Source organism: Tupaia chinensis, unplaced genomic scaffold (assembly GCF_000334495.1).
Source record: "Tupaia chinensis unplaced genomic scaffold, TupChi_1.0 Scaffold000529_1, whole genome shotgun sequence".
Classification (NCBI taxonomy): domain Eukaryota; kingdom Metazoa; phylum Chordata; class Mammalia; order Scandentia; family Tupaiidae; genus Tupaia; species Tupaia belangeri.
Genome location: NW_006160042.1, coordinates 869037 through 891890, shown reverse-complemented (window position 1 = coordinate 891890; position 22854 = coordinate 869037). Strand labels below are relative to the sequence as shown.

General features: G+C 46.4%; 1 protein-coding gene across 1 annotated transcript; it reads right to left on the bottom strand.

The window, feature by feature from the left end:
- Positions 1-6: 6 nt before the first annotated feature.
- GJA5 (gap junction protein alpha 5) lies at positions 7-21226 on the bottom strand. Its single transcript, XM_006157147.1, has 2 exons — positions 21124-21226; positions 7-2006 (listed from the first exon to the last, which is right to left on the bottom strand). The coding sequence occupies exon 2, from the start codon at positions 1971-1973 to the stop codon at positions 897-899; it is 1077 nt and encodes a 358-aa protein (XP_006157209.1). The 5' UTR covers positions 1974-2006; positions 21124-21226; the 3' UTR covers positions 7-896.
- Between the last annotated feature and the right edge of the window lie 1628 nt (positions 21227-22854).

Genomic DNA, 22854 nt, shown 5'->3' with positions numbered 1-22854 from the left:
CATTCCTGTTGATAAGTTCTTTAGGGGCGTGCTGGGTGACCAAGGGAGGAAGGGAAGAGATGGTTTCTATCATCGAGCTGAACTGTAAAGGAGTTGCAGGATGACAGGTGGTAGCGGGAATTCCGGTGGACTCTGTACAGGGACTCTCTAGAGGAGCTGGCACCCACATGTGCTGCTTGTACACCCTGGCAGAAGGAGAGGATACATCACCATGGCGGGACATTTGCCAGAGGTAAATACAGTAACAAGGCACCGGTAAAGATGAAGCTGTTGGCCAAGTTCCAAGGACCCCTTTATAAGACTGGGTAGAGGAAGGGGTAGCCAATGGTGTCCCAAGGACCACTCACCATTACTCCAAGGAATAGCTCATGGAGACAGAATTAAGAGCACATCTACGTAAGCTCCTTGATTCATGCTCTGATTCATGCTCTTTGTCGGCTGGTAACTTCAGGCTTAGGAAGGGAAGGTGATCAGATCATAGAAGCCACAGGGACCTGAAGAACCCCTCTGGTGTGCTGCTGCTATGTAGAAGTCATTCGATTCATACAGCTACCCTTTCAGGTCAGATTTGGCCATGGCTTCCTTCCTCCCTTTGCCTTCTCAACCAGTAATCTGAAAGGGTTCACCAAGTATTCTGGGTAGAGGATGGGGAGGGGAGAGCAGGCTGGTTGGGTAGCCATGTCTCTGACACTCACAGGGCCCACCTGGAACTCAGCAGCTGTGTCCAGTAATGCCACGCTCAGTATTGCCACTGAAACCCAGGGTCCAAAGGAGTAGAGCAGTGATGAGAATGAGAGAATGAGATCAGAAGAGACACATCTTCCTTCTTCTGACCCTGAGTGGTTCCCACCTGGTCCTGGTCCTGGTACTGGTCCTGGTCCTCCCACGATGGAGGGTCACACTGATAGGTCATCTGACCTGGCCCTGCTGCTGGCCTTGCTAAGACGGCGCTTGTCGCTATGGTAGCCATGGGGAAGACGAGGGCCTGGTGAGGCTCCATTGGGCACCTCAGGCTTCTGGCCATAACGAACGTGAATGAAACCCTCCATGGGAATCTGCTCCTGGCCCTGCACTTGCTCAGTGGCCAGGTTGTCTGTGTTCTGCTGGGAGGCCGTATTATTACTGAAGGGGTTAAAGAATTTCCCCCCAGGGCCATTGTCCAGGCACTGACTGAAGTCGGGAGGTGGGGTGCAATTCTGGACTATGCCCGCAGAGGGGCCAGGAAGACGGCACTCAGCCATGCTCTGCCTCGACTTGACAAACCGCTGTCTGATCTTCTTCCAAGCCAGGTGGTAGAGTTCAGCCAGGCTGAGGAAGAGGGACAGTGCGGCCACAGCCAGCATAAAGACAATGAAGACATTCTTCTCCGTGGGCCTGGATACATAACAGTTGACCGGGTGGGGACAGGGACTCCTGCGGCAGACATGCAGAGTGCTCAGGAAGATCCCATAGAGGAGGTACTGGCCCACGATGAAAGCCACCTCCATGGTGGTGCGGATCAGGATGCTGCAGACGTAGGTGTTGAGCAGAGTGCCCTGGAGGACAATCTTGCCATTCACTTCCTCCCAGCAAGACAGTTCTGTCTTCTCCACCACTGGGTACTCGTAAGAGCCAGCACCCCGGACCTCCTTGGCCCTCTCGGCCTCACGTAGCTTCCGCTTCTCCTGCATGCGGACGGTGTGCATGGCATGGCCCATGTACAACAGCGAGGGTGTGGACACGAAGATGATCTGCAGCACCCAGTAGCGAATGTGGGAGATGGGGAAGGCCTGGTCGTAGCAGACGTTCTCACAGCCGGGCTGCATCGTATCACACTGAAAGTCAGCCTGCTCATCCCCCCAGGAAGACTCGGCGGCCGTGCCCAGCACCAGCATGCGGAATATGAAGAGCACAGTGAGCCAGACTTTGCCGATCACCGTGGAGTGCTTGTGTACTTCTTCCAGAAATTCTCCCAGGAAGCTCCAGTCACCCATCTTGGCTCAGCCAGGGGATGGACACCAAGACTTCTGCAAACGAGAGAGGGAGGAAGAGAGAAAAGAGAGGGATGTTTCTGCAAGTATCTGGAGGGTCCCATGGTGCTCTGGGATTCCACCGATCCATAACCATATGTTATTTTAGAAAGTGCAACTTAGAAGTCAAAGCCCGCACTCTCTTTTTCACCTTCGCAAAAATAAAAGGAAAGATTCAAAGTGGTCCTATTAGCATGATTTGAGCATGGCTCCCACACTTTAATGGATCTAGAAAGCAAATGAGAAATGTGTTACGAGGTGGGTTCGGTGCTCTTACCCCAGAGATTACACTTCTCAAGGGCTGCGGTGGAACCCAGGAATCTGGATTTGCATCAAGCAGCCCAAGGAATTCTGGGGCAGGCAGCCCAGAGACGCACCTGGGGACACACTGGGGCAATAGGAAGAACACAGGATGGGAGCCTGCAAGTGTGACTCTGGGCATGTACCATGTACCTCACTGAATCTGTTTCCTCCTTAGCAAGTAAGGACAGAAATAGCTACATCAGAGAATTTGGGGGATCAAATGAGATGAGGTGTATGATATACTGAAAGTCATACCACAAATGTTCCATATGTTTGAATGGCTGTGGGATGAAAAAGGAATTTTTTTTTTTCTTTATGGCTCCAAAGGATGTAACTAGGTGAACAAGGAAGGAGGGTAGGTAGGAGTGGCAAATTTAGCCCCTCAGGAAGCACTCTATAATGATCAGAACCATACAGCAGGAACCAGTTGTGTGGGGAGGTGGTGAACAAAAAAAAAAAAAAAAAAAAAAACTATGCATGCTTTGGTCTTTGAACTAAAGGTTATCACAGATGAGTGCTTGGTTACCCCATCTGGTAAGCAACAGACCATGGGGTCTCCCCCACCTCAGCACAGCACAGTCGGTCCAACCGTTCATCTTGGCTGGCCCTGCTGTTGTGTTCCATATACACAGACCTCTCAGGCTTTCATACAGAATAAATGTCCCAAACCTTTACATTCCCTATAGAATCCTCTTGGCCTGCTTTTTAGCCTCATTTCCTGCCCCCATGAGTTCCCTTTGTCCAACCATGCCAAGTCCTGGCAAATTCCCAAATGCCCTCTTTCCAAATACCTCCTCCACGACCCCTCCCAACTAGCTGAATTCCGTTTAGTCTTCAAAACTTAACCTAGTCATTGCTTTCTCCAACCCTCCCTGCTCCCTCAAGCTGAGCCTCTTTGTCTTCTGTGATGACCATGGGGACACTGACTCCTCTTCCAGCACTTGCCACCTTGTTTTATAATCCCCTTTGATACCTGTCTGGTGTGTTTTGTTTCATTTTAAGACTTTTGCCATGGGGTGCATGTGCTCACTGGAGAGAGACAGAGAGGGAAAGTGAGAAATCGCCCCTCAGCAGGGACAGCCACACTGCAATGCCTTCTCCTCCATTCTCTTCTCGGCATTTTGGGCATGTACGCATACCTGGCATGTTTCTCAAGCTGCTGCATCAGGGACTTTAACCATGGTCGGCCATGTGGGAATCCAGTGCCTTCACCACCACATCACCTCCTGGCTCATTACCCATTTGTTTTAATAGGGATCATTTGAGAACAGAGACTGTTTTTACCACAGTATCATCGGAGTCTGGCCCAGACTACATGCTTAGTCAAACTTAGTTGGGTGGAGGAAGGGCATACGGGTATTTCCTACCCAATGGCAAACCAATTCCCTATTCTTTGCTTACCCCCTGTTGGCAGGGTAGAACTTTCTCAGTCTCCACTGCAGGTAGTTCTAGTCAGTGAGGTACGGGGAGTCTCCTGTGGAGGGACTGCTCTAGAAAAGGTTTTTTTCATCCCCCAGAAAGCAGGAGGGAGCTTCACCAACAGCCCTCTCCATCTTCATTGCTTCTTCCCTGGGGACAGAGTTGTGTGAGCCAAGTGTTTGAAACTGGCCAGAGAATCTCAGAAGTGCCAACTAGTACCCTGCTTTGAAACTCCTACTTGCAAAATTCTTACTTGGTGAACCACAAATGCCTTTATGATTTAAACTTCTAACTAATCCTAATCAACAGGATGACAAAAAGACAGGGAACTAAACAAAATATTCTCTTCTTAGAATCATAAAACCTCAGATTGGGACTGGACCTCAGAAGCTGACAAGTTCAAATTTGACCTTCATTTCTTTGCTGCCAATGTGCTCCTGGCTCCTATTAGAACATTCTTTATGTTTATGAAGAAAGACAAGGTAGGGGTGCTGCATTTCATTGTCCAGGCTTCCGTGGCTCCTGAGTTGATGTTTTGAGAGTTCAGTGTCCTAGCTCTATCTTCTCCCAGTCCCTAGGTCCCCAACCCTGAGAGTGTGCAGAACCCCTGGGAATGAGGCAGTTGCTGAGTGAGCAGAAAGCGTCTTATCTCTCTGTTCCTCCCCATATCAAAGACCCACCCAGGTCTCAAGGCCGTTTTTTCTGGTTTGTGATCAGACATCTGCCTTTTTTCCTCAGGTGGTGAAGGGTGCCCTCCTTCAACCTCCAAATGTGGAAAATTGTGTAGCATTTGCTCAAAAGGAAAAACGGCTGATTAGATAAGAGTTTGAATGGTCTGTCATCTCTTCTGGGCACGTGTACAATGCTCAGCACCTTCAGGGTCAGCCACACACACGCAATGACCAGTCTATGGTGAGTGTCTGAGAGAAAGAGGGAGGGAGGCGTGGGGGGTGGTGAGAGAGGAGGAGCAGAAAAGGAGAATGAAAGAGACCGTTGAAGATGGAAAAAAAGAAACCAATGGCTAAGGGAAGACAACTGTGAAACCTGGATAACTAAAATTTAAATCCCTATTTCTATGTGCTGAGCTTGGATCAATTATTCATTCTGTTTTACTTTTCTCACCTGAAAAATGGAGATACTATTATTCAGTTCATAGGTTGTTATGAGAGATACATAAAAAGCTTTTAACATGATGTTTAGCATATGAAGGGATAGTCTGCAAAAGTTTCATGGAGAATGTGTACTATGAAAAACTATGCAAGGGGACCAGCAACTGGCATAATGGCTATGTTGCCGGACTCCCATGTAGTTGACCACAGTTCAAGTCCCAGACCCAGTGGTTTAAACTCACACCAGGTGCATGTGCGTGAGTGCCCAAGATCCCGAGAGGAGAATGGAGGAGAAGGGATTGCAGTGTGTCCATTCCCCCTGAGGGGTGATTTCTTGCTTTCTGTCTCTCTGTCACACATGTCCTATAGCGAAAAACTCTCCAAAAAAAATTATGCATGAATTTCAATATTTTTTGCACCACAATAAATTCATACTTTTATTTCATTTCTCACAAATTTTTTGGAGTCTCCTTGTATAAGAACTGAATAAGGACCAGCAGGTAGCATGGTGATTAGGGCACTGGACTCCCATATTGCTGACCGCTGTTCAGGTCCCAGATGTGGTGACTTGCTTTCTCACTTTCTCTCTCTGTCTCTCTCCTGTGAGCACACATACCCTGTAGCCAATTGGGAAAAAAAAAAAGATAAATAAAATTGAATGGATAATTCTTTTTTTCTTTTTTTTTTTTTAGAGATACTTTTGCTATAGGACACTGGAGAGAAAGTAAGAAGTCACTCCCTGGGGGGGATGGCCACACCACCACAATCCTTTCTCCTCTTGGGATTTTGGGCATGCACGCACACATGCCTGGCATGAGTTTCAAGCTGCTGGGTCCAGGACTCAAACTGTGGTCAGCCATGTGGGAGTCTAGTGCATTAAGCACTACACCACCTGCTGGCCCAGAATGGATAATTTTTAAAAAGAAAAAGAAGGAAAAGAAGAAAGGAAAGAAAAGAAAAGAAAATTAAAGAAAAGAAAAGAAGAAAAGAAAAGAGAAGAACTGAATAAAAGGTATAATCTTGCTGTTACTAGGAAAGAGAGTGATTGAGAGGAAGAGGAAGAAGAAAAAGTATACCACAGAGAGCATAAGAAATACTGAAAGAGCAGAAGGGGAAGAAATAAGAGGAAAAGGGAAATGGAAATAAAAAAGAAGCAAAAAGAAATAAATATCTTCCAAGAGTTTAAACAAGCTTTTTTAAAAAAAAAATTATTTAACTTTTGTTTATTATCTTTATTTTAAAATTTGACCAGAGATAGAGAAAGAGAGAGAGAGAGAGAGAGAGGGCATGCACACTGCTAGGTCTAAGACTCAAACGTGGTCAGCCATGTGGGAGTCCAGCATCTTAGCCACCATGCTACCTGCTGGTAGAATTTGGACAAGCTTTCTATACTCAACCCCAGAAGACTTCCCTTGATCTTCTCACTCTGTCACTCACTCCTTGCAAATCACCAAGGAAGCCAATAGTGGCAGGCAAAGAATATGATGCTTTGGTCTGGACTACCAAGAAGCTTACTAGCTGACTCCCCACTTGTGGCGCAAGGAATCCCACCTGTAAGAAGGCACAGGTGCAAGAAAGGAACAGCTTGGAAAATCAGAAAAACAGTATTAGGAAGGATGTCTCTTTGGACAGGAATTGACAGAAACTACCTGAGGAGGGGTGTGGGTGAGGCAGACTTCTAGGCCCTGGCCGAGGAAATAGGGTGAAAAACCTTTCATCTTTTTACTTCCTGGCTGACCCTCAGGCAAGGTCCCAGAGAAACTCCAAGTTGCCACCATGTGCTAGCGCTCAGTGGCTGTGAAAGGTCCCTGGCAGGAACCAGTTTTCCAGCTACATTGACTTCCTTTGGGCCTCCACAACCTCAGCCAAAGAAACCTGTGGATTAGATACTCAGTGGGTTTACTGGGTGTATAGGATGTGAAATGCTTTGTAGATTATTATCTGTTTCTTGTCCGGAAATGTGTTAGGAGGGGCAAAGGAAACTGCCCATGCCATGAATAAATTCTATCAACTACAATGGTCATTTGCTCACTGCTTTTGCCACAGTCCACTGGCTCCCTACCACTTATAAAGTCCAAACTCTTTCACTTGCCATTTGAAACCCTCCACAGCACAGCTTCATCCTAACTTTTATCAACTGTTCCTCTCACGTACTACTTACGTTACACAATTACCCACGCACATATATACATCCCATAATTTCTCCTCTCTGTCTTGGCTCCTCATGCTCCCTTTGTTTAGAATGTCCTTCTTCTTCCCTTTCACTAATTCACTAATACTTTGTTGAGTGTTCACAAAACACACACATCATGCTAGGCCAGCAGGAAGGAGGGGAGATAAGCAAGGATTCCCTGCCTTTACTGAGTCTTACTGACTTTATTTTTCCTTATTAAGAGGATGCATTACACTTATCATTTCAATAAAACATGATGTGTGTTAACACTAAGGAAATACAAGTTGCTATGGAAAGTTGTGTCAGAAGCCTCGCTCTGGGTTCCAGAAGGGCCTCATTAAATCGGGCCCAGGATAATTGATAATTGTGTCCTCCAGCCCTCTGCAAATGATACGAGTTCTGAAATCTCCATAGCAGAAAAGAGAGAGACAGAGAGATGGTCCCTAGAACCTGGAAGAAAACATCCCCACTCTAAAGGTTTTTCACTTCAAAAGCTTCAACACGTTCTCTCCAAATATCTGGGAATAAAGCTAATTTGGAGGGTCACAAGGGGACTTGTTTGGGTATAATATTGGGTTGTCGGAAAAGTCATGACGTGCTTTTTCCTTTCTGACAACCCAACAGCATGATGCTTGGGTAAAAGGGAAAGTGACAGAGAAATGACTTCATATGTAGTGAGTATTCTAGTGCATTGCTAAAAGAAAAATACCTGAAACTGAGTGACTTATAAAAACAGAAGTTTAGGGACCATCGAATGGCAGAACGGTTATGTTGCTGGACTCCCATGTAGTCAACTGAGGTTCTAGTCCCAGGTCCAGTGGCTTAAAATTCACACTGGGCATGTGTGCATGCATGTCCAAAACCCCAAGAGGAGAATGAAGAGAAGGGATTGTGGCATGGCCATCTCCCCTGGAGGGAGTGATTTCTCACTTTCTGTCTCTCTGTCTCTCTCTATCTCTTTGGCAAGTACATATACCCTATAGCAAAAATCTCTCAAAAAACCCCCAAAAAACAAAAAAAAAACCCCAAAAACCTGAGGTTTATTCAGGTCAAAACTTGGAGGTCCAAGTTCCAGGGGCTGCATCTGGTAAGATTTTTCCTTTTGTTGGACCCAAGGCCATATAGAGTGCATTGCACACAAGAGAAGAGTAGTGTGATTTTGTGTATTCATAAATCCCGTCTCTCTCCTTCCCTCTCCTTATAAATCCACTAGGAGTCAATCATGGGGTCTCCACTCTAATGATTTTATTTTTTAAAATAATTATTTTATTTTTTATTTATTCGTTCATTTATTTTTTAATTTGACCAGAGAGAGACAGAAGGTGAGAGTGAGAGAGAGAGGAAGTGAGAAAGCAAGCCACCAGATTCAGGACTTGAACCCTGGCCAGCCATGTGGGAGTGTCCAGTGCCTTAACCACCACACCACCTGGTCCCCCACTCTAATGATTTTAATCCTGATCTCTTCCCAAAGGTCCCATTTTCAATACTTCACAATGTACATCTCAGCACATGGATTTTGGGGGAACACTCAACCATGATATTGAGTATGAATCATTTCATGCCTTTATTCCATGTAGTATGTGGCTAGAAATAAAGCTCAGGTCTCTATTATACATTCCCAAATGAGAGCTCTTTCTTTCGGTGACATTGTGGTTCCTATATATAACCAATGTTTTCAAAGAAAACCATTTCGGAGCCGCAGCCAGTACTTCTTCCTTTAACCCTAAAGGTAGAGATGTCTTTTTAGATTGACCCTGGTCATCTTTGATGTCTCCTGGATTCTAAGGGACTCAAAATTACCATCCACTATGTAGGATACATCCTCACACTTGATTATTTGTTGCCTTAGACTTTTTTCCAAAAGTCGCTTGTCTATCAGCCAACCATAAGTACTTTTGTGAGTCCCTACTATGTGCCTACCACTGAGTTCTGAGAATAATGCTTAAAAGATACCAAATATGACACATACCAATGATATTAAATTAATAAAATCGAGCATGATTCTTTTTCTCAAGGATTTAACATTTCCCCCCAAATAGGTAGGCAATAAGCTTCTCAAAATCAAAAGCCCTATCTTCCTTCTTAAAACCAGCAATGAAAACCTTACACAAGCCATCCAGGTGGCGTGGTGGTTAAGGCAGCTGGATACCACATGGCTGACTGTGGCATAGTTCAAGTTCTGGACCTGCTGGTTTGAAAAATACTGGGCTCCTGTGCTTGTGTGCCCAAAATTCTGAGACAAGAGGAGAAGGGATTGTGGCGTGGCCATCATCACAGGGGGTGATTTCTCACTTTCTCTCTCGCCTTATCTCTGGCAAACGTACATGCCCTATAGCAAATTAAAAACAAAACAAAACGGACCAGCAGGTTAAGGTACTGGACTCACACATGGTTGACTACAGTTTGAGTCCCAGACCTGGAGACTTGAAACTCACACCAGGCAGGCGCATGTGTGTGAGTGCCCAAAATCCCAAAAGAATGGAGAAGAAAGGATTACGGCATGACCATCCCCCAGGGGGGATGATTTCTCACTTTCTGTCTCTGTCTTTCTCTGTCTCGCTAACAAGCACACACACCCTGTACAAAAAAAAAAAAAACTCTAAAACAAAACAAAACAAAAAACTTACAAAAATAAACCTTTATACTATTCAAAATTTGCTTTTACATTCTATTTTTCAAAAAATAAATATTTATTTAATTTTATTTATTATTATTTAATTTGCTATAGGGCACACACACTTATCAGGAAGAGAGACAGAAAGAGACAGAAAGTGAGAAAACAAACCACCAGGTCCAGGACTCGAACCACAGTCAGCCATGTGGGAGTCCAGCACCTTCACCACCATGCCATCTGTCAGCCTCAACTTTTATGTTCTCTGTTGGCTCAAGAGAGCAAGAACATATTTGTTCTATTCAAGATTAAATATCTTCAAACATTATAGACATTTGATTTTTGTTGTTGGATGGATGAATCCCCATAGCCACTTTGGGGAATGACTGTTATTATCTCTCTTTTGCATAGGAAGAACCATATGGAGAAGATAACTTGTTCAAAGAAACAAAAACTAATGGTGACAGAACCAGGGCTTCATTGCAGAGTTTCTGACAAAGTCTAGTGCTAGTACATGCAAGAAAATTTCCTTCCAAGTCTCAATTCTTGGGTCTCCGCACTTGGAACCTCAAAAGCTTCTGCTAACCCTTGTGTCCCAGAATGATTTGAGACACAACTCTGCCTTTTACTGATGGGGGTGTGTGTGGGGGGCTCAGCTTTTATGCAATCAGGCAAATATTTATTATCCTTCTTTGATGTGACCTGAACTGTGTGGGGGGACTGAGAAAAAGTATATGGAAAAGTATAAATACATTTCATAAGCCTCTGATGAGGGCCTTATGCTAGCACTGTGCTGGAAATTAGGGAGTCAAAGATCAATAAGGCTCTAGATTGAAGGGACACATTGTCTGGTGGGGGCTAAACACACAACCGAATGTGGCGGGTATTAGAATAGAAGGAAGAGCAGCGTGCCATGCAAATGTCTATGAAAACACTGACCGGGAACCAGCAGTTAGTGTAATGGCTATGTTGCTGGACTCCCACATAGTCGACCGCGGTTCGCATCCCGGACCCGTGGCTTAAAACTCACACCAGGCGCGTGTGCGTGAGTGCCCAAGATCCCGAGAGGAGAATGGAGGAGAAGGGATTGTGGTGTGACCATCCCCCCTGGGGGGGTGATTTCTCGCTTTCTGTCTCTATGTCTCTCTCTGTCTGTCTGGCGAGCGCACGCGCCCTATAGTGAAAATCTCTCCAAAAAAAAAAAAAAGAAAACACTGACCACAGTCGGAAGTGGCAGCAGTTGGGTGAGTGAGTACAGAGGACTTCCCAGAGGAGACAACCCTTGAGTGAGAGTTAGGTCTATGTGATGTTTAGAGTGGGTGAAGGAGATACAGAAAAGGAGATGAGGAATTTCAGACAAAGGCCACTGCATGAACAAATTCATGGAGATGAGAACCAGCATGGTTTTAGAGTGTAAGGGGCAGAGCAGGGTGGGAGGGAGGGTCTGCAGAGTAGACAAGCAGACTGTGGAGGGCTTTGAACACCCTGCCTAGGAGTCTGGAGTAGTTCTCAACAGCATGATAGACTTGGTTCCATATATGACTTGCACCTGAGGCTAGACTTAATCTGACAGCCCCTGGATTGGGTTGGAGATATAAAGAACTATGCAATCAATAATCCTCATTAGCCTTTAGTAACGGCTGCAGCATGAACTAGGTAGACTGCAGGTGACAGGTGCCTCCCTGCACATTTGTATAACTGCACCCTTCTCTCTCCTGCTCATGGAGGCATGCTGCAAGTAAGTGAGGAGCTACCACAGGGACACCTTGAACATTCTTTTCCTTCTATCAGTTCTAATTCTGTCCTTTGGAGCCACACATAACAGCCCTTCTAATATAGTAATTGACAACAATTTCTGTGTTCCCCTGAGTTAGCAGCTAGGCCTTGGGCTCTACTGTAAGGCCTTTGGGGTCTCACACACTGTGGAGAATTATTTGCTTTACTAGCCATGTTTCTCTCTCCAACTCAGCCCTGAGCTCCTTGAAGACAAGCTGCAGATCTGTCCATCATTGTTGTCTTCCCTGAAATTCCCCTCTTTGCTTGAGGCTCCTAGTACTTAATACTGTGCCTTGTACCTGGTAGTAGGTACTTTATAAAAATAACTCTAAGGTATAAATGATACCAAGTGGTTCACTCAAAACACCTAGTGTCAAATTGATCAAGGTCCATCCTTCGCAATGCTAAAGGAAAGGACGAGAATGCATGCAAAGGGTAAGCCATATTTGTGGGCCATGTGGCATGTCAGTAGGCAGGCCTACCTAGGAAGCTGACGACTCTAATGACCAGATCACCAGGGACCTGGAAGCCAGCTGAGCTTGCCTTCTGCCTGTGAGAGAGCCCTCCACTTGACTGAGAATTCAGTGTGTCAAGAGCAGAGAGACCAGCAGTTAGCGTAGTGGCTATGTCGCTGGTCTCCAACGTAGTCGACCACAGTTCACATCCTGGACCCAGTGGCTTAAAACTCACGCTGGGCACGTGTGCGTATGTGCCCAAGATCCCAAAAGGAGAAGGGATTGCGGCGTGGCTATCCCCCCTGGAGGATGATTTCTCGCTTTCTGTCTCTCTGTCTCTCTGGCGAGTGCACGTGCCTATAGCAAAAACCTCTTAAAAAAAAATAAAGCAGAAAATCTGTCTGTATAGACTATTCCTTCACTGTTTCCTCCCTTTAGGTTGCTGGGAAACTTTTCCAACTTTGTCAGAATTAGAGTTTAAGACCACTCCACAGAGTCTGAGTCTAATTCTGGACAGTGACACATGTTCTGGACAATATCTAACAGATCCCTGGTTCTCAATAAAGGTCATTATTCATAGTAATAATAACAATCCCCTGGGCCCATGCTATAATTCTGCTCACTACTCAGTGGAATGTGGCACAGGGCAGGGTTGACTTGTTTCCCAATTAAGAGACTTCTGTATAAAAGAATCCAAAGGGCCTCACTTGAAGGATGCCTTAGGCAGAGGACTGTGTCAGTTTGGTTTTGTTCAGGTGTTTCTTGAGCTCCTACGCTATGTCAGACATCAGAGGTGACTTTATAAAGTAAAGCACCACGCATAATCATCATCTTGGAATTCTTGAACCTTATTCATTTGAATACATTTTTCCGATTTCCCCTCACCCTCATGGCTTCTTCCTAAAATGGACATACTGAGAGAATTACATGAGAAAGTGGTCTTGGTCCTCAACTCCCTAGTTCCAGGACTCTTTAATATCCTTGGAGAGTCTCGGCTACATCTTCCAGTTTACCCAGAGTTACACAAAAAAGAATTTGATCCTCGGTGATAATAATAAAATAACACTTTTTAAGAACTTTCTATGTGCTAGACGCTCTGTGAGTTTCTTCATATGTATTTTTTATCTGCTTCTCGTACCAACCTGAGGATATAGGGATTATTCTCGTTTCTTTTTTTTCTCCTTTCTTTCTTTTTCTAGTTTTTCCTATAGGATACCCATGCTGGTCAGAGAGAAATGGGTGGGGAGGTGATGGGCATGGATGGCCATGCTGCAATCCCTTCTCCATTCTCCTCTCAGGATCTGGGCAGGCCCGCACATGCACCTGGTGTGATTTTCAAGCTGCCGGGTCCAGGATTCCAACTGCAGAGCCAGCCATGTGGGATAGAGCACCTTAACCTACCCCACCTGCTGGCCCCCTCATCTCCTTTTTACAGGTCTCTCGGAAGGTAACTTGGGCAACATCACACTGCTGATAATAGCAGGAGTGGGCGTCAAACCTTGGTCCTCAACTCCCTAGTTCCAGGACTCTTTAATATCCTTGGAGAGTCTCGGCTACATCTTCCAGTTTACCCAGAGTTACACAAAAAAGAATTTGATCCTCGGTGATAATAATAAAATAACACTTTTTAAGAACTTTCTATGTGCTAGACGCTCTGTGAGTTTCTTCATATGTATTTTTTATCTGCTTCTCGTACCAACCTGAGGATATAGGGATTATTCTCGTTTCTTTTTTTTCTCCTTTCTTTCTTTTTCTAGTTTTTCCTATAGGATACCCATGCTGGTCAGAGAGAAATGGGTGGGGAGGTGATGGGCATGGATGGCCATGCTGCAATCCCTTCTCCATTCTCCTCTCAGGATCTGGGCAGGCCCGCACATGCACCTGGTGTGATTTTCAAGCTGCCGGGTCCAGGATTCCAACTGCAGAGCCAGCCATGTGGGATAGAGCACCTTAACCTACCCCACCTGCTGGCCCCCTCATCTCCTTTTTACAGGTCTCTCGGAAGGTAACTTGGGCAACATCACACTGCTGATAATAGCAGGAGTGGGCGTCAAACCCAGCTCCTGGCTCACCTGACATCAATGCCCCTGCCTTAACACTGGTACTAAACTCTCTCCATCACCTAAAGTTTCTCTCTTTGGTGAATCCTTGCCAGTCAAAGGTCGGCCACTTTTACATAAGGTGACTGAAGCAGAGAGGTTTGTGAGAGTATGGTTAGGACAGGGAATTGCCTGTAAGTGATTGGAGGTAACTTACATTTAGGATGATTCGGATTCATCATTTCCCTGATTTGAGAGGGTTTGAGAAGCTCCTTCAGCTTCAGGGAAATTGACCAGGCATATAACACAGCTATAGTTATTAAGCTGGGCAGTTTCCTCAGAATTAGTTCACTGGGAGCTGTGGCCCTCAGCCTTGATCACCACAGAGGAGAGAGGAAGACAGAGATGAGAGGGGAAAGAGGCTTTGGTTTCCCTCCTACTCCAGCCAATGACAGATAATTAACTCCTCTTTCAAGTTAATTATTCTAGCAAGGACAGATTGATCCACTCAGAGACACCCTGCTGGCAGACAGTTGTTTTAAAGCCAAGGAGGTGGAAGGGAGCAAGAAAATGGTCAAAGAGATTTATGCTGGAATAAATTTCTTCTTTGAAAGACGGAAGAAGAAATGTTTTTAAGAAGTGAGTGGAGGGTGGCAAATGGAGGTAAACTACAACTAAATATGGGCAGGTCTTATTCATTACCCCAAGGGGGTTGATTAGTGCGTATGCAATTACTAATGAACATTCTGTTTATGACAATGCCCACGGTTCTTCACCTTTCCCACTCCCTTGTCATAGGTATATAGTGCAGTAGAGCTCAAGGGAACCTAGAGATTAATCAAACTCAACTCCTTATTTTTGTATAAGATAACAATGGTTCAGGCCAGCTGTGGTGGCACGGGTGGTAAAGCACCACTCCACAATGCTGGAGGCCATATGGAGGGCAGGCAGATCCTAGGTTGATCTGAACGCATGCTCACCCACGATCCTGGCTGGCTAGAGAGCTGTGGGGAGGATCGCAATGTGAGACCCTGACAAGCCTACCTACCTCTCTCTCTTGCAATAAATAAACTTTTATTTATTTATTTATTTATTTATTTATTTATTTATTTGGAGAGGTTTTTGCTACAGGGCGCGTGCGCTCGCCAGACAGACAGAGAGAGACAGAGAGACAGAAAGTGAGAAATCACCCCCCAGAGGGGATGGCCATGCCGCAATCCCTTCTCCTCCATTCTCCTCTTGGAATCTTGGGCACGCACGCACACGCGCCCGGTGTGAGTTTAAGCCACCGGGTCTGTGACTTGAACCGCGGTCGACTACATGGGAGTCCAGTGACATAGCCATTATGCTAACTGCTGGCCCCAATAAACATTTTTTTTTTAAGGTAACTATGGTTCAAGGAAGTTAATTGAAAATAATAGCACTAAGTTTATATTTCACATGTTCAAAACACTTTGTATTTTCTAACTCTTCCCGTTAACCCTGCTAGGAAAGTATTGGTATTGCCCCATTTCATAGAAGAGAAAATGGAGGCTCAGAGGTTAAATAACTTGTACAAAGTCTCATAAATTGCTGGTAAATTTTGCATAGGAAACTTGAACCTGGTTGGCCTGACTCCAAAGCCCGCATTCTCTCTGTGTCTCTGAAAAGAGAAAGACAATCAGAGGCACTGGGTATGATAGAGGAGGGACAAACCTGGGGCCAGGGCTCCAATCTCCTGACTTTGCTAACAGGGCTCTTCCCATTTACCTAGTCCCATGACACACCCAGGGTTTTTCTTTTAGCTTCTGGCTTATGGGCTGGCCATCTCTTGCATATGCTGTTCCTAGAATTATTACACAGGGGCCCTCAGCCCTTAGTGGTCAGGATTCCCAGACTCTTCAGCATCTGCCACCATTTGGCTTGAATTCACATATAGAAAGTTATTTCCTTTTTTAGCCAGCAAGTGCTTTTGGCGGCAGCAGCGTCTCCTGCCGGGTTCTCAGCCAGCCAGGCAGCAGACTCTGGGGTTCCGTTGATGTCGAATCACAACAAGAACAGAAACCACAAGAGTCAGATGATGGGCGTCGTGGTTTCTAAGAAATAGTGGGAATAAAACCCCGCTTGCATTCTTCTCTGGTGGTGTGACCTTAGGCAAGTCGCTTAACCTCTCAGTTGAAAAATGAGAATGTTGGGGCGGGCAGGTGGCGTGATGGTTAAGGGCGTTGGACCCCCACACTGCAGTTTGAGTCCCGGACCTGGCGGCTTGTTTTCTCATTTCCTCCCCCCTCATTCTATCCCTCTCTGGTCAAATTTAAATAACAAATAAATAAATAAGTAATAAAAAGAAAAAATAGGAATGTTCACTCATGGGGATTAAAGAGTAAGTGGTGGGGCTGGCAGGTGATGTGGTGGTTAAGGTGCTAGACTTCCACATGGCTGACATCAGTTCGTGTCCCAGACCTGGTGGCTTACTTTCTCACTTTCCCCTTCTCTCTCTCTGTCTCTTTGGTCAAATAAATAAATAAATAAATAATAACAAATTAAATAAAGAAATAATTTAAGAAAAAAAGAAAAAGAGTAAGTGGGTACATCAAAGCACGTAGAGCAGCACCCAGCCCATGGGAGGCACTCAATAATATTAGTCCCTGTGTTCTTTTCCAACATTTCTAGTAAAAACTCCTCTCAAACCTGATGCAACTCGATGCAGAATTTGATAATGCAGCAGGCTGGTTAGTGACACAGCAAGGACTCCCACGGGGCCCTGGGTGCCGAGGGTGTCTATGAGAAATGAAGACAACGTGGGCAATGGGCAGAACATTAAATGACTCTGTCAGTCATTTAATTAGGCAACAAGACCCTCCGGGGTAGGGCTGGGAAATCAGGGAACTGCAGAGCCTGCTCAGGTCAGGCCCCTCTCATTCCTGTGGCTGGTTCGGCATGCCTTTAGAGCATCTTTAACTCAAGCTTTAGGGTCTGGAGAGGGACCCCATGCGAGTTCATGTTATAAAACCCATGTTTCATGGGATTCCTTCCTTTCGAGAAGCTGCAGCACTTTAGAATCTGATCCCTAAGCGGAAGACACACCTACCAAGGGGAGTTTGACAAAGGTTCAGTTCTACCTGGAAAAGAAAGAGGGGATGTCTGCTCTATGATCTAAGGGAAAGGGACATCTTGACCCCAGCTACTTCTCCCCTCTCCTGGAGTTCTGAACCACGGAGTTTCTAGGTTGATAGAAGAATCTCAAAGCCCCCTATTAAAATACAATATTATCATTTCCTAAGAGAGGCCCCTTCTGGTTCCAGTTGTTTCTTTGTGACCCTCCGTAAACCTCAGTTCACTCCTGTGTAAAACAAAAGATGTGAGCTGAATGGTTGCTAGGGCCCTTCCACCTCTAGTTAGAACATCCGGGGAGTTTGTAACTCCCCCAATTGTGATGGCATGGCAAGTCAGTGCTAACGCCAGGAAATAAATCCATGTTTTCTGACACTCAGCTTATAGGTCAGCAAACATAGTCCCAGGAAAATCTCTGTGGTCATAAAAGTCGAGCCAAACCTTCTCGGAATGAAATCATGTTAAGCCTTAGTTGTAGAAAGGTTTTTGCATCAAATGAGATGCAATTCAAAGGGACTTGGACTGAGGACCAAGTAACTTGAAGTCTACCATATTGTTCTAATGTTTGTTGAGCACCTACTGGGTGACAGCCATTTTAAATACTTTTATTGATCCTCAAAAAATCAGGCCAGCCTCATACCCTACTGATTCAGGGAGCTAGACCCCACATGGCTGACCTCACTTCAAGTCTCAGCCCCGACGCTTGAAAAACACATCAGACACATATGCATGCATACCCCAAATGGAGAAATTGGAGGGAGAAATTGAGGAGAACAAATTGTTGTGTGACCATGCCCCTTTGGAGAGCACTTTTTCTCTCTTTTCCTCTCTCTCTTTCTCTGGTGAGCACATGTGTCCTCTGGCAATTAGGGGGAAAAAAAATTACAAGGAAGCTCTTTATTAACCTCTTTGGCAGATGAAGAAACTCAGGATCTGAGACATTGAATAATTTGCCTATGGTTACACAGCCGTGGCTAACCCAGATTGACCCCAAATGCCCAGGCTCTTCCTTCTGTCCTATCTCTGAATTAGGTCCCTCTGAGCCATTTTGATAGCTCTGATTCTGAGACCTCCTAACTCCCTTTCTTTATGAAAGTGAATGGATTGCTGAATGCTGAATTTTTCTTGCCAGTATTTACTAATATGTCAGAAACAATTAATTCACCAAGTGCCATCAAAGCTGTCATCCACCAGGAACCAGCAACTTCTAACCATAGACAGGAAGTCAGCTTTGCCAGGAATGTTGAAACTTTCCATGAAAATGGGCATTTCTCATCCCTTTGGCTAGCTCAGCCCTTGATCCCAGGGTGGGGACTTATGGGAGTCAATTCACATAGAGAGCTGCTGGGCCCAGTGGGTAGAATTCTTGCCTGGGACAGGGCACAGATTTGGATCTCTCTGGCCCTGAGGACTTTTTTTTTTTTTTGGAGAGATTTTTGCTATAGGGCGTGTGTGGTCGCCAGACAGACAGAGAGAGACATAGAGACAGAAAGCGAGAAATCACCCCCCAGGGGGGATGGTCACGCCGCAATCCCTTCTCCTCCATTCTCCTTTTAGGATCTTGGGCACGCACGCACATGCGCCTGGCGTGAGTTTTAAGCCACCGGGTCCGGGACACGAACCGCAGTCGACTACGTGAGAGTCCAGTGACATAGCCATTACACTAACTGCTGGTTCCCTGGCCCTGAGGACTTTTAGTCCTGTCCTAGACCCACATAGACACATGCCCTGTCCTGTTCTGATTGGTTGGGCCCAGAGGTGGGATCACCAGTACCTTGGATGCCAGGCAGCACACAGCACAGGACAGCTTGTGTCCCGACCAGCCTGTAGAGACGTTGAGGAGCAGATGGGCAGTAGGTATCATTGCCAGAAAATAGAAATGTACAGGCCCAGCCTCCGGGGCACAGTGAGTAGCATCCTGAATTGTAGTGCTGGAAGCCACATGACTGACCACAGGTTCAGATCCCCCATTGGCCTGGAAACATGCTGGGTGTACATGCTCTCAAGATCCTGATAAGCTTGAGGGCTGGGGAAAGGGGAGCATGAAGTGATGAGATCCTATCAAAGGTATCTACCTGTTTGTTTTTCTATCCGTGCACATAAACATGCTCTCTCATGAATAAGATACACTTTTTCAACATAAAACAGAATTGTGAAGATGCGCACATGAAAGAATCAGGGAGAGATAGAGGCTGGGAAAACACAACCTAGGAAGGAGGGCAGAAGAGCCCTAGGTACAAGAGAACGGAGTAAGGCAACCTGTTCAGCCAAAAAGGAACTCGATTGGTCCAAATTCACTGTCATTTCTATCAAGTCATTTCCCTTTTCTAGGCCTTGTTCTCATTTGTCAAAAGAGGAGCTTGGCAGTCTAAGAGACCTCTCCCAGTCCTAACACCTTAGGACTTTAGGCCTAGTAACAGGAGTGGGGGCAGGAGTGAGGCAGTTGAGAGAGAAGAGCAATGACCAGTTGTGAAAGCCCAGTAAGGCCACTTCTAGGGTGCCAAGACAGTGTCCAGGCAGGGCAACCTGAGCCATGACTGCCATGGCCTGTGAACATCACTCACATGTCTGGGTGAGGGGATGCTCAAGGGGTGCCAGGTTGAAAGGCAGACAGTGCCCTGCTGGTGCTCTCTGTTCCACATGCTGGGGTCATTGGGAGCGTCTGTGGCAGCTACTGAGTAAGGAAATGTCTTGGGGTGGTGGGGAGGGGTGAGGAAGGACAGCCAGGGGAGCAAACACTACACTGCCCTGCTGGGAACTGGCAGGAAGGCAGGAAGTTCAGAGCTGTCCCTAGAGAGCAGTGAATCAGGGTCCAGGCTGGGCCGTGGCTCTGGGGCACTAGGTGAAGAAGATGGAGCCCCGGGCTGCCGATGTGGAGCTCAGGCTGGTGTGCTTCTAAATACAGCTGTGTCCCCAGTCATGAAGAGCACCACCAGGCAAGGGATGCACTGCGCCACCACACACTCCCTAGTCTTCTCTGTTCAGTTTTGCTGGATTTCAGGCCTCCTGTCACCCTGCCCGGTGCTCTCCACGCTGGCCCTCCTGTTCTCAGGCCAGTCGGACGGACTCCAGGGCACCAGAGTCTAGTTTGGGAAACAGCTGAACCTGGAATCCCTTTATTATGATGGGATACTGTGAGGGGGGAATAAAAGAAAAGCCAGAAAAGGAAACAGTAAGGATGTGAAATCCCTGGGTTGAGCATCTCTTTTTCAGGGGCTCGGAGATGTGTTTGCACCTATGATATCACAGCCTCGTGTTGTGTCACTGCTTGACGTGACCTAGAGGGACCCTTCTAGTAATGCTCCCACTCCCTCCCTTTACAACTGAGGAAAATGAAGTCCAGAAGTGGTAAGTGTCCAGTCCAAGGTCACACAGCTACTCTGGAGGGCCAAAACCTAGGCCTCCCAGCTTCGGAATCTGGGCTCTTTCCCCACATGTGACCTTGAACTTTCTTCTAAGAAAGGCCTTGCGGACCCTATCCTGCCATCTTCTGCCTATACTTTGGCTCAGGGAAAAGAGGCCTGTGGGGGCCCGTCCCAGGTGTCCTCTCCGGGGTCCCACTTGTCTGTTTCCTGACTGCAGTGTCTATTTCTCACACGTGGCCACCAGCTACTGCTCAGCAGGGACCTGACACTCTGCAGGAAACTAAGCAGGGAATATTTTTAAACCATCCAACATGCCTTGGGGAGAAAAAAAAAAATCAAAACACTCCCCTGGATGTTGCAAAGTGCATTTCAAAAAAGATTCCATGCCTAGAGAAAACATCGTAAAACGCGTTGGTTTTGCTTTTAAAGGGCCAATCCCCTCTTAAACAAAAGTTCTTAGAAATGGACTGATATCCACTTCTAAGACACCCCAAGAGCCAGGCAACTCCACATGAGGTAGACCGGCACCCTAAGGGTCCTCCGCTCCCATTTACAGCTCCTTGTAAATCAAGTGAGTAGTTTGTTGCTTCGCTAAACCTCTCTCAACAGAGCCAAACTCACTGTCCCAGGAAATAGTGCCAGGGGTCAGAAATAAACTCAGGTATAGAAAAAGAGCCTTTTTAAAATCCAGCCTGGAATTAAAGTCTCTCTCCTCTGCCTACTTCCAACTGACTTGCATTTTTCTCTCTGGAAAGTCAATTCTCTTCTTACCTGCCGCTTCACCTTCCTGGAATTCCTCTGCTCCTTGCAGTTCTGGCTGCCTCTTCTCCAACTGCCCACCAGTCTTTGCTCTTGAGCCTGTCAGTTGTTCCTCTCCCACCCTCTTTTGAATCATATCTGTCGCCCTCCCTCCTCCCACTTCTTCCTACTCTTTCTCCACCCCCTTCCCTTTCTGGATCCCTCCCTCCCTCCCTCCCTTCGCTCTCTTGTGCCCTCTTAGAATCTTCGCTCTCTCTTAAAAAGTCTTCTTGCAGCCTGTCCTCGCCCTGCTCTCCTCAGCCCTCCCGCTGTGGCTGTCACAGTCCTTGACCGTGTGTCCTCTCCCCACACTGGCTGGTGCTCTGGCGCCCCAGGGCTTTTCCTGCCCACCCCTCTGCTCAGCCTCCTCAGCCTCCTCAGGCCCTGCCTTTCCCGGGGCACCAGTAGGAAAATCGGCACTGCCTAGGAGAGCCCTCTTCCTCATCCCGCTCCTGTCATCAGAAAAGGAGGGTGTACATTCACAGAGCACATCTTTTTGGGACCTCTGCTACACCTCCACAGTGAGCTGAGCTCTGGCCTGCACAGAAGAACATGGCCTCACAAATTAGAACCATTGAGCACCCAGAGTAGGTACCAGGGGTACAAGCAAATATGCTGAACCCTCCGCCTGGAGGTTCAGGGAAAGGGCATTTCCCCACACCCAGGATTGTCTTCTCTCCCTCTTCTTTTCTGAGGAGAAGAGGCACTTTCTACATGCCAGGCACTGGGCTTCATACATATATGACCTACTTTTATTTCACTTAATCATGCCACTTTCCAATTCTACAAGGTTTTCTGCATTTCACTTTGAGGAATTGGAAGTCTGGAGAAATCAAGTAACATGGTTATGGTGACCCACTTAGTAAGTGGCGGAATCAGGATTAGAGGGTTTAGTGAAGGCCAAAATTCACCTCTTCCCTCTTTCCACGAGAGCATATGATCCTTCCAGCTGGAACTGAACGGAAGAAAATAAGGTCCTCTCTAGTTAGATCCTATGTCACAGCTAAGCAAATGCAGAAACTGTGGGGCACCTCACTTCTCAAACCTCCTCACAACAGAGCTACTAGGAATGGACCCAAGACAGACAAACCAGTCGTCTCCCACAGGTCATGAGAGCTGGAAGAAATCTTCAGAGACCATCTGGAATATCCACTGAGGCCCCGGGAGAAGGCCACTTGTCCATGTCACTCAGTAGTGGGTGGCAGTGGCAGGGCCAGGATGCAGATGCATCCCTTTTTTCCACAACATCACCCGCAAATGCCCTTCCCAGATAGTGCCAGCCACAAACATCCCAAAAACTGCTTCTCTTTCGGGGTACAAGCTTCTTTCATTTTCTTTCTTTCTTTCTTTCTTTTTCTTTCTTTCTTTCTCCTTTTTAAGGGACTTGACAAAGGGCATTTGCACTCACCGGGAAGAGACAGTGGAAGGGAGTGAAAAATCACCTATCCTCCCCAGAGGGGAATGGCCATGCTGCAATCCATTCTCCTCCTGGGAATTTGGGCACACATGCACACATATCTGGCATGATATTCAAGCCACCAGATCCAGGATTCAAACCACAGTTAGCGATGTTAGAGTCCAGCACCTTAATCACTATGCCACCTGCTAGCCCGCAAACTGCTTCCTGCTGCTGCTTCTTTTTTTTAAAGGAATTAATTATTTAATTTTATTTTGTATTATTATTATTATTTAACTTGCTATAGG